Source organism: Schistocerca piceifrons, chromosome 5 (genome assembly GCF_021461385.2).
Source record: "Schistocerca piceifrons isolate TAMUIC-IGC-003096 chromosome 5, iqSchPice1.1, whole genome shotgun sequence".
Taxonomy (NCBI): Eukaryota; Metazoa; Arthropoda; class Insecta; order Orthoptera; family Acrididae; genus Schistocerca; species Schistocerca piceifrons.
In genome coordinates, this window is record NC_060142.1 from 662,932,324 (window position 1) to 662,945,436 (window position 13,113).

General features: G+C 43.6%; 1 protein-coding gene across 2 annotated transcripts in view; it reads right to left on the reverse strand.

The window, feature by feature from the left end:
• Window positions 1–13,113, reverse strand: part of LOC124798502 (F-box only protein 33) — an 80,800-nt gene that overhangs the window by 44,736 nt on the left and 22,951 nt on the right. For both annotated transcript variants that reach the window (XM_047261939.1, XM_047261940.1), the window contains exon 2: window positions 2,228–2,462. In XM_047261939.1, coding sequence (XP_047117895.1) covers window positions 2,228–2,462 — 235 coding nt within the window. The remainder of the gene's footprint in view (window positions 1–2,227; window positions 2,463–13,113) is intronic.

A 13,113-nucleotide genomic window follows, 5' to 3' on the forward strand; every position in this document is an offset into this window, starting at 1 on the left:
GCAGCCATGTCAGGCCGAAGATCAGTATCAGCCTGAGACAGAGCCTGAAACCGGTTCGTCAGACAAACTGGAGAGGCTTTCCGTTCAGCCCTCCGGAATGTCTTTCGCCCCCTGCCACACCTTGAAACGACCTCCCACTCTACCACAGGTGAGGGATCAGCCTCAATGCGGGCAGTATCCTGGGCAACCACAGTCGTAGTCCGATCAGGGGATGCGTGGGACGAGCTGGCCGTCCCCGACAAACCCCCATCCCGACCCCCACAGTGATGCCCATTGGCAACAGCCTCAAGCTGTGTGACCGAAGCCAACACTGCCTGAAGCTGGGAGCGAAGGGATGCCAACTCAGCCTGCATCCGAACACAGCAGTTGCAGTCCCTATCCATGCTAAAAACTGTTTTGCTAAGAACGTCTGAACTAATCTACAGAGAGCGCAAACAAATCGACAAAATTTAAACGGTTATTAAAATACAAGATTGCCTAGTAAATGCAGTAATGCTGCTACTTGCGCACTGCTGACACTGCTCGGCGGCGGAAGGAGACTAAGCGAAATTACACTATTCAGGTACTAAAACACGATGCTACACTCTCAAATACTATAATACGCCCGAAATTTATGAATTAAACAATGCAAGAACCAAAAACACGCAAAGAAATTAAGAGTTAAACTATGTAACAAATGAGTGAGCTAGGAGTATACGACTTGCTGCTCAGCTGCTTATCCAACGGCGGCAGGGAGCACACTGACTGCGACCAACCGACACTGGCCGTTCAAAACAAAACAGTAGACAAACGACTACGCGAATTTACACTATTCAGGTACTAAAACGCGATGCTACAACTCTCAAATACTATAATACGCTCGAAATTTATGAATTAAACAATGCAAGTACCAAAAACACGCAAAGAAATTAAGAATTAAACTATGTAACAAATGAGTGAGCTAGGAGTATACGACTTGCTGCTGCAGCTGCTTATCCAACGGCGCCAGGGAGCACACTCCCATCATATGCAACGGCATCTGACATGTGCAGCAATCTGCTGGGATGGGTTGTGGGCTTAAGGAGATAGCATGTCGTGGGAAGGTGTAATAAGGTAGGGTGGGTGAAGGTGGTAGTGCTGGCCATGGGAGGGTCCTGGGACATAGTGAGGACAGGATAGGATTGCTAGGTACAGCATCGGGGCACTGTACTGAAAGGGGGGGGGGGGGGGGGAACTGGGAAGGAACAGGGAGGGGGGAGAGAGAAAGAGTAGAGCAAATGACTTGTAGGTGCATAGGAGGAACACAAGTTGTATGTGTGAAGATGGAAGGGGATAGGCTGGTGAATGGCAGGCAGAGATCAGCATTGGTAGAGACCACGGGGGTTATGGGAATGAGGGATATGTTGTAGGGAAAGTTCCCATCTGTGCAAGTCAGAAAAGTTGGGGTTGGTGGGAAGACCCTAGAAGGCACAAGCTGTGAAGCAGTGAAAGTGAAGCACACTATACTGAATGTCATGATCAGCAACTGAGTGGTCCAGCTGTCCCTTGACCACATCTGGTAGTGGCCGTTCCTGTGGACAGACAATTTATTCATAGTCATGCCCACGTAGAACACAACACAGTGGTTGCACCTAAGTTTGCAGTTCACATCATCCTGGACTTCACGTTGTTTGAATCAAGGGTATCTGATGCATTAGAAGCAGACTGAAGCCTTCGAAAGGTTTTATATCACCTTCCATCAGAGTTACCTTCTCAGTCTATGACTGATGATTTGTTGCTACAAAGTGTGACACAGCTTTTGAATTACTGCTCGTCAAGACCACCATAATGGGTATAATAACTTTATTTCACTAAGTACAGGCTTGGACAACATTCGTTAAATTCTGCTGTATATCATTTTCCATTCCACACCAAAGATAACAAAAATTAAATAAATTTATCCACTTTATTAAAGAGGAAACGAAGTTTGGGAAGGATGGAAACTTGTTTCTTATATTTTCATTGTCAGAAATGGAATGTTAGCCCAACTGAATAAGGAACCTTTCCACTGTGGCTTGTTTATGAAACTTGGCCAGCATGTCATTAACGTGATTCAGTAAAACCTAAATCAGTGTAACCGTGCACCCATTAATGTCTTAGTCTTGCCTAATAGGAGTACATGGACTTACAAAAATGCCACTTCACTTGGTTTCCAGACTTAAATTAATTACTATTGTTATTAGCTAAGTATAATGAAACACACTGCTACCTGTAACATTTGGAAGGGCCGAAAGAGTGCTGGAGGCAGTTCATCCAGAAGGTAGCATTCAGGATCATCCTTGATTGAGGCGAGCCTCAAATGATGAAGAGAACGGCCATGATTCTGACCCAAGATATACGTAAGCTTTGATGCGTGTTGGCATATCTCCTCCAAGCAACCCAAATCTAGAAACTCAATACTGCGGCAGTTCTGCATCAGCTGTTGTAATGGCTTCATAAAGTGTCTGAAACAGAAGGTATATGCATTTAGTGACAACATGACTTACACACACAAAAAAAAAAACCTACTATTTCAGAGTTAAGTAACATTAAGTAACTGCTGAAAGTAGTTAACAGACAGCAAGCCAGGACAGTTCAGTTTCACAATAACAGTTTATGTTTGATGCCTAGATCAGGATTTGTTAAGTTAATTGAAATTGCTGGAAGAATGGTGATGATATTGCAAAATAGTTCTGGGCACATTTAGAAAACATTTATAGCAAACTGTGCAACAGTTACTGAGCCTTCATTTTGTATCTTAGGTTGGCATCATGATGATAAGCCAAGACAGATTCAGGAGCATACAAACAGTTACTTTCTCCTACTATACATGCTCGTAAGACAGGATACTGGGACAAAACACAATCAACCATGCACTGTACTATTGTTTGTGGAGTATACATGTACGTCAGGATCAATTATGACAAAACATCTCAATGGGACTACAATTTGGCAAAACTCGTAACTGTAAAATGATGAATTGTTGAAAAATAAATGTTTATAAGTATACCTGTTCTTACTGCAAAACCAATTATGTGCATTCTTTTAGCCACAAATCATATTTAGTAGAGACCTCACAAATGAAGAATCAGTCCAAATATACAGAGAGGGAATTCTCTTACTTTTGTGGATCAACAGTGTGTTACTTGTGTTACTGAACCTGTTAAGAATAATGGCATACATATATTGACTTACACCTACATCAATACACAAGCCACCTGACAGTGTGTGGTGGAGAGCACGTCTGTTACCATTAACCGATCCCCAATCCCCCCTTCCCTGTTCCATTCGCGAATGGCTGTTGGATTTTCTCTCTCTTCCACCAGCCCTTCCTGAAAGGGGTCCCAGACTGATGAAAAATACTCAAGAATCAGTCAAACAAGCATCCCACAAGCCACTTCTTTAGTGGGCGAATTACATTTTCTTAAGATTCTTCCTATGAGTTCTAGTCTGGCACCTGATTTTCCTACTACTGTTTTATGTAGTCATTCCACTTAAGGTCACTCCAGGTAGATACTCAGATATTTTATGGTAGTTACTGTTTGCAGTGAGTTATCAATAAAGTAGGGATATGGTAACAGATTTATTTTCTCATGTATTCACAGTATGTTATATTTATTTACAACCAGTGTAAACTGCCAGTTCCTGCACCATTCACCAAGCCTCTGTAGGCCCTTCTGCAAATTGTTACTGTCTTCTGGCATTGCTACCTTCTTATAGACAACTGTGTCATCCATGAACAGCCAGAAGAGCTCCTAACACATGTTACTAGATCATTTACACACACCATAAACAGTAATGGTCATACCACACTTCCTTTGGGTACTCCCACAATTACCTTTACATCTGTTGATTCCGCTCCATTAAGAGTGACATGCTGAGTTCTGTCTGCAAGGGTGTCCTGAACCCAGGCACAGATCTAGTCTGATACACAATAAGCTCTCATTTTCACTAAATGGCAGAGCAGGACAGTGTCAAATGCCTTCCTGAAGTAACGAAACAGGGCATCAACCTGAGTGCCGTTGACTACAATGCTATGGATCTCATGGAGGAATAGAGCAAGCTGAGTTTTGCAGGCTCTCTGCTGTGGAATCTATGTCGATTTTTATATAGGCGATTTCTCATCCTCCAAAAATGTCAATTCTCGAGCATAAAACATGTTCCAAAATTCTACAACAACAGACTAAAGCAAATGATATGCTTATCTGTCCTACAACCCTTCTTTAAAATAGGAATGACCTGCAGATTTTCCATCTCCAGCAACCTATGTTAAACTGCTGCTAGAATGGCAGCTAGTTCATTCACATAAACTCTGAAGACTCTTACAGGTATCACACCTAGTCATGATACAAGACCACTACAAAGCAGTTGTAGTTATGTTTCAATTTTTTATCAGTTATCTCAATATCCGCCATTTCGAGAAGCTTGCACATTGATTGAAAGAAGGTACCGTATTATGATCTTCCTTGGTGAAACTATTTCGTTGGCTGGTTGGGGCGGGAGAGGAGTGACCGGGGGCAGAGGGAGGGTTGGACATCAAACAATGATGTCATCAATCTCTTGACTCAAGGGCGATGCATCCATAAGTAGAGACGTCCACCAAGAATGCTTTCTTATCTAGTTGGGAGAGCCATAACAGTAAAAGTGAGAAGGCTAAAAACGTAATGGTGATCATCTGTTCCATCAATACTCAAAGCAAGGTGAAGGAAATAGGAAAGTAAGCAACTGGTTGTCTCTGGGTGTCCCACCCCTGGTCTATTACAATCAACACAGCCTACCATTCAACAAAATGTGACACCCAGAATAGGAGAAAGGAGCCGAGCCAAATCTGAAAGCAATTAAAACACAGTAAAAGAGGGACAAAACTGTAGTCTGGTCATGGTGGTAGGATCAGGGACCCTCCAGACCTAGGTTCCAGTAGGAGACATCCCATTCCGAATCATTCTGACCCTGCTCTGGGGGTAGAATAAAACCTTGTAACTGAGAATGAAAATCGCTTTCATGGAAGAAATCAAACAGCAGAAAATCCAGGATGGAATGTAACAATACCAGAGAAGGAAAGTTGCTACTCACTATATTGTGGAGATGCTGAGTTGCAATAGGCACAACAAAAAGATTCACACAATTATAGCTTTCAGCCATTAAGGCCTTTGTCAGCAGTAGACACACACACACACACACACACACACACACACACACACACACACAAACGCAACTTGCACATCATCATGTGATTTACAGGCTAAGCTGCAACCACTGTGCTGCATTCTATGTAGGCATGATAACCAGCAAGCTGTCTGTCCGCATGAATGGCCACCGACTAACTGAGGCCAAAAAACAAGTGGACCACCCTGTTGCTGAACACACTGCCAAATATGATATCCCTCATCTCAATGACTGCTTCACAGCCTGTGCCATATGGATCCTTCCCACCAACACTAGCTTTTCTGAATTGCGCAGGTGGGAACTTTCCCTGCAATACATCCTACGTTTCCGCAACCCTCCTGGCCTCAATTTTCATTAGTCACTCTCCTCACCCATCCAGCCCCCTCCCTGTTCCCATTCCAGCACTACACAGCCGTCATTTCACCACCACACCCAGTCTTTTAATTTCTTTTTATTTCTCTCCTTTCTGCTACTTACCCCCACCCCCTTCCACACCTTCTCTCCTGCCCTCCATCTAAGCTGCAACACTTCATTGTCCACCATTCCCACCATACTATCAAATGGTTCAAATGCCTCTGAGCACTATGGGACTTAACATACCAGGTCGTCAGTCCCCTAGAACTTAGAACTACTTCAACCTAACTAACCTAAGGACATCATACACATCCATGCCTGAGGCAGGATTCGAACCTGCGACCGTAACGGTTGCACGGTTTCGGACTGAAGCGCCTAGAACCGCTCGGCCACACCGGCCGGTCACCATACTATCCCCCCCCCCCCCCCCTGTTCCAGTCTAATCCTTACCCCCCCCCCCCCACCCAGTCACCACTCCCATCTTGCTCTGGTGCTGCTGCTCACAGTGTGGTTTCAGTTCTCCGAGACTGCAGACGAGTGTAAGTTGTGTGTGTGTGTGTGTGTGTGTGTGTGTGTGTGTGTGTGTGTGTGTGTGTGTGTGTCTACTGCTGACAGAGGCCTTAATGGCTGAAAGCTATAATTGTGCGAAACGTTTTGCTGTGCCTATTACGACTCAGCATCTCCGTTTCATGGAAGAAACTGAGACCAAAGATCCACCACCCATGAGCTGTCCGCCAATATTAGATGCAATGAGTCCAGAAGTCCCTACTTAGTACAGAGAGCCAAAATGACAGAACATTCCACCAAGACAAAAGCTAGTGTATTTAAGGCTCCACAACCACAATGTGGAGGTGGCTCATTACACAAGAGAAGACTGTGGTGTAACCTGATATGACCAATACAGAGACAACATGGGACTGCAGATTCCTTTTGGGAAAAGCAAAAGGAAAAGCATCATGCTGCAGCGGTTTCCTTGACTGTGCGAAGTTTGTTAGGTGAGGCAGTAGCACAGCAGATGTCGTTACATTTCCAATCTAGCAGATATAGCAGATACCTCATGTGCTTCTGAAAATCTGCACCTGGGGTCAGCAAAGCAAATGGGGAGTAAGTGCTCCTCTAGCCAAACGGTCAGCCAGTTCATTCCCTGGGCTATCCACATGACTGGGGACCCATAGAAAGACAAGTGAGCGGAGACAAAAGGGTAACAAGAATAGCACTGGTCAATAGCCTGGAGATGCTAACCAAGTCAGTACATATTAAATGGGCCTCACTTGCTTGTGTTTTAATAAGCTGGAGGACTCTGTTGATGGCTGTCAGCTCTGCTGTAAATGCACTACATGTTCCCAGCAGTGAATAGCGTTCAGTGCTGGCAGCAGACATAAAAGCATGTCCCCTCCAAGCCATTTTTAGAGCCTCCAGTGTGAAAGGTGGTAGCACCATGAAACTCTTTAAGAACTGGGTGTAATTGGTGCCAGAAAGGCATGGGAGTGATCGAGACTTTAGGAGCTTGGAAGAGGTCATTCCTAATCTGTGGCCTGGGCACCATCCAAGGGGAAAGTCACGGAAAAAAAAAAAAAAAAAAAAAAAAAAAAGACAAGGAACACAATCCCGGGAGGGGAGATGGAGATTTGGCAGAGGGAAGTGAGGTGCATTCCAACTGGTATTCCCATTGAAGAGCAGGTACCAGGAGGATGACACCCCTCGTATGTAAAAAGAATGTTTTACAGAGGATGAGCAGGGAATTGTCAGAGACCAAGAGCTGGTACCATCGAATCTGAAGGGGGAAGATACCCTCTCCAGCAAGGGGACTGTCTACGGCACTAGTCCAAAAGGCACCGGTGGCTAGACACATGCCACGATGGTGGACGGGGTCTAACAGTTTTAAACCTGAAGGAGCCACCAAGCCATAAACCCGGCAACCGCAGTCCAGTCGAGAAGAAACCAGGGCCCAGTAAATACAGATAAGAGGAGCCCGATCCGCACCCCCAAGATGTGTGGGCACGGAAGCAGAGAGTGTTAAGTTTCCACCTGCTGTTAGTTTTCAGGTGATGAGTATCGGGCAGCGAGGCCAGCTTTTTATAAAAAAGGAGACCCAAGAAATGGGATTGTGGTACAATACTGAGATGATGGTACAGAAGTGGGGTTCTAAGTCTGAATGAACCATGGTGTGACGACAGAAATACATAACTGACATTTTCGAAGGAGAGGTTCGGAAGCTACATGAAAGAGCCCATGCAGAGGCCCATCAGATGGTACCTCAGAGCTGGTGTCCAGCAGTGGCTAACAAGTGGCAGCTGTAACAAACACAAAAAATATCGACATACAACACAGGAGTGACCAGCAGCAGAACAGAAATTACTAACCCATTCATAGCAATGAGGAAAAGAAAAACACTCAATACAGACACATGTGGGCTGCTGATTTCTTGGACCCATGGGGAGCTGTGCCAACTTTAATACAGAACAACCAGTGGGATGAAAACAGACTAATAACAATCGGTATGGAGCCCTGAAAAGCCCCAGTTGTTGAGGGAGAGTAAACTACGACAATGCCAAGCAGTGTCATACGCCTTATGCAGATCAAAAAAAAAAGCTGTGACAAGGTGTCGGCCTTTAGGAAAAGCCTTTCGGACAGTTCTTCCCAACTTAAGCCTAACACATCACACACTACAATCCAAAACTCATCTTGTCACCTCATAGCCCACAAAATGGCAGCATTCCACTCCGTGTTCAACAGAGCTATCAGACTACCATTCTCTGAAGACTTATGTGTACAAGAAATTGAAATAATGAAACAAACATCTATTGCAAATGGTTATAACAGCTCCTTAGTAGACACCCTCAAACGCTCAATAATGGCAAAGCAATCATAACACACAAAAGAAGAAAATAACATCTTCCTTACAATCCCCTTTCTAGGTAACATTTCATATCAGATTGCCAATGGCTTCAAATGAAAAGGCATAAGCATATCCTTCACCACAGACAACAAAACTGGACAGAAGTTACCCCACCTCAGCAGCACACAAAACCCACTTTATCACTCACACATGTGTGTACAAAACTGAATGTTTGGACTGTGACTGCTTCTACATAGGTCAGACAGGCAGATTCCTTCAAGAACACAGGGCAGCACTAAAAAACAAAAAAATACCACACATCAGCAATAGCCACCCACCTGCATGAAACAAAACGCCATGTTAACAACACAAGTGTCAAATCCTACACATCTCACCAAAAGGCAGAAAATTAAGACATCCTTGAAACACTCCAAATATACAAACACCAAACAAAACAACCTGAATCCATCTTAAATGACAAAAATGACAATATTTACAAAGTTGACACAGATGGGAGGCAAAGCACACGGAGTATTGGGATGTGATGGGCGTCTGCAATCTCGGCATGTGACGCTGGAAGTACAGCGGGGAGACATATGGCCAAACTTCCAGCACTTAAAGCACCGCATCGGGGAAGGGATAGAGGGCTTTACATCATACCGCTAGACCATCACCTTGACCTTCTTGGGCAATGTACCACCCCCAAAGGCCAAGACGAAGGCACCGGTGGCAACCTTATTATGCTTCGCACCGTGGTGGACACTGTAATATCCACGACACTATGTTCTAGCCACAAGATGTCAAAATGAACTAAGTGTACAAACTTCAACAAATATGATCGATATTACGTATAAAAAAGACTGTATCGTGTAAAAACGATGATAATGATTTCATTATTTCTGTAATAATTTAATTTATGTGTGAATTAAAACTATTATTAGAGAACTACATTCATAGACAACAACAATTATAATTTTTTTTGTTATCTGTGGTAATTGTGGTTCAGTTGTTCTTTCTGTGATAACCGATGAACTGTTCGGACATGAGACGTGTGAGGTCTTTAAAGAGAAAGCCTGTAACTATATTGTTAATTATTATTTGAAAAAATACAGTCGCTATTGTCTAGATGTGGATTTCTATTTATTTCAATTGTAATCCAATCTAATTAATGTTTTTAAGTGTTAATTTTCAGCTCCGCAATTAGGAGCGCAACCATAAGCGATAGTAACTTACAGCGGAATTTACTAATAGCTGGAATAAAAAATATGACATTTTTCATTGAGAATATTTTTAAATGCTAAAGAATAGAAAGCAAAAGGCTTAAGGACTTTTATCTAAATATATTAACTTTATATAAAAGGAATCGAGAATAACAACAGTCAAATTGAGTATCGTCTGTCTGCCACCATCTTAGCAAAAATTTCTCCGCGGCAGTTTTGAATCGAGAATTTTAACAAACATAAATATTGTTAGATATAAATGAATGGAAATAAATGTGCACCGATGGTGCCGAATCTACTTTAAAAGACAGAATTCAACTCAGAATGAATCTTTAAAAACAGTGTTCACAGCACATTATGTAATATCAATTTCTTATTTGTCAATGTACGAAGCCTCATTATTTAGGACGATTTACATGAAGTATTTTAATAGGAGACATACATCAGTGTTGTGCGCGGGTAGTATTTTGAGACTAAATGTTCCCTTGTGCTAGAGAAAAGTGCTTCCATATTAAGGAACAGTTGTGTAAAATCTGATAAATGATGTGCAATTTAGTGCCACTCACACTTTACAGACAACATTTCAACACAACGTCAAGAGGAGATTTCTTTAGCAGAGTAAAAAAGTAGTAGCCAAGATAATCATTTTTGAGATCAAACGAATTGCTATATTATATATATATATATATATATAATAGAGGGAAACATTCCACGTAGGAAATATATGTCTAAAAACAAACATGATGTGACTTACCAAATGAAAGTGCTGGCAGGTCGACAGACACACAAACACACACACAAAATTCAAGCTTTCGCAACAAACTGTTGCCTCATCAGGAAAGAGGGAAGGAGAGGGAAAGACAAAAGGATGTGAGTTTTAAGGGAGAGGGTAAGGAGTCATTCCAATCCCGGGAGCGGAAAGACTTACCTTAGGGGGAAAAAAGGATGGGTATACACTCGCGCGCGCACACGCACACACACACACACACACACACACACACACACACACACACACACACACACACACATATATGTATATATTGATCTACCTGCAATATCATTTATAAGTAACTAAAGTCGGTTCCGCCACAACACGCCAGACAAAATGTACACCTCGCCACTCTAAATTAACGCGCAGCTCCTCGTCGGACTTCAAAAGAAGGTTTCTGTGAAATATGATACCCTGGACCATATTTACACTCTTATGGGGCATGATGGTTACAGCAACATCCCCCAGCTTGTCACAAGCGAGTAATGTTCGTGACTGGGCAGAGGATGCTGTTTTGATCAAGACTGACCCAGATCTCATTTTGAACAAGCCCTCCACCTCCCCAAACTTGTCCTCTAATAAATGCTCAGCAAAAAACAGACTTCATCGTCATGCAAGATTCCCCATCAGCTCTCGAAGATACAAGGTACCAGGGCAAATAAGATCCGCTGCCATCCTTAGCCTGACGTTCCTCCCATGGTGTGGCCAGGGAGGGGAATGATTTGGGGTCTTACTTCTGTGTGTTTAATTGAGCTCGTGATTGCTTAGAGACTGCTGGTCTTTCACCACCAGCAAGAGATGATGGACTACGCTTCATCGCATGTTATGCACCCTGATGCCACCCACTCCAACCAGGGGCCCTCCCCACGGGCGCCACCCAGTCACAGCAAAAGCCACCTGGCAGGATGGCCGTTGCCGGGAGTCCCAATGCCCCAGGGGGATAGTCATCTACCCCTGGACATACATGGGGAGTTAACGGCGCAGGCATCAGCAGAGTGATCCCTGTGTGGTCACGGGGGCTACAACCAACAGGGTGCATGGCGGCTCCACCACAACGGACTGGCTACCGTGCTGGATATCAGGTGCAAAGAAGTCCGTGGTCACCGTTTACGCAGAAATCGACACTGCATAGCGCATGGCGGAAAACGCACCCAGGAAGGTGTCCTCGCCCAAGAGATGGAGAATGGGCAGGACGACGAGAAAGTGGGCTACAGATCTCAATGCCCGATGGACACGATGCACCTTGTAAGGCGCCCTTCCCCAATTTTCACCCATCACATAAAGGCCGAAACATGTGATACTCCTTCTAGTTGCCTCGTACGACAGGCAGGAATACCCCGGACCCACAGGGATAGGGGGGTAGGGGAGAGAGGGGGGGGGAGAGAGAGAGGGGGGGAGAGGGGGGAGAGAGAGAGAGAGCGAGGGGGGGGGGGGGGACTTGTAGAAAGTGGAGTAGCAGTTCCAGCGGCATGAATGATCATGTCTGAGATAGCTTACACAACCTCACGAACACAGTCTGACAGATGGCGAATGTAACAAAACAGGTATACAAAGGCCAGTTAGCTTTGAAGTGATCAATGTGGGAGTCAGTCAGTCTGGTGGTGGCAAGGAAATGACATGATTACCGGAATGTGGTCACCATTACAAAGGTCATCACTAGACCACGGATTATTTAGGTCGTAAAAAAGTGTGTTTTAGGCACCTAAAATAGGCTCCCTCAGTAGTTCATTTAGGCTATATAAAACCTAAAATAGGATCTAATAAAAATGATGCAGAGAAAATAAAAATAAATTAAAATAGACAGTGTTGACAGTATGAACATCTTATTAGTCATTAAAACAAGGAGAATGAAGATTTACACAGCTACAGAGAACAGCAATCTACAACATTAATGTTGAACGTAACTCCAAATATTTTTGAGTTCCTGCAAGATAAAGATCTCCGTAAAAAAGATGTGGCAATGGTTTAATTAATACATTCGTAGTTTCACATATTCTGACCATAGTTGGCTTCACAATAAATAACCAAAATCTTTTCTACATTTACTAGTGAAGAACTGTGGCGCTTGTCAGTCAGAATCAATTTATGCGCTGAAAAAGAACATTCTACATCAACAGATGTAACAGGGCGTACTTCATCTTCGGCACATGTTGGACAGGAATGCTGCAGTCAGGAATGCTGGATTTTCCACTAAGTATGTCGGCAGCTCCACACAACTCCTTCAGGCCAGTGTTGTTCTGCAAAACCGTTTGCATTTTTGCCCCATACTTTTTCCCCTACTTCACCTGGCGCTTCATTAATTTTCATTTTGACTTCTTCAAGCAAAGAAATGTTGCCGTAGATAGGTCTCCCTGAGCCTTCTAATTGTGAAATTATTCTTGCCATAAATGTATAGTGGGCCCCAATGTAAGGTAAGTCCCGTTTTAAAGAAGAATCTTTGAGTAACTCCATTCATACAATGAAGGCTTTCACGACCGGATGGTACTGTTGTTGATAATTCTTCTGGGTTATATGGCCGTGGTCAATGGAATACTTCTATTCCTAATGTTTCGTCCAATACTACGTTGGACATCCTCAGAGATATGGGTGGTCCTGTTCAGTCCTGCCAACTGATGAGTCGGGCGTCGGAGAGCGGCCTAAATACTGAGGAAAGTGGGCGTGGTCTAGCTTGCACATAGTAGCAGAGAGAAAACTAGTCAAAGATAAAATGTAACTATCGATAATAGTCCTTCATAGATAATCACATATCGATTCTGTAACACCACTGT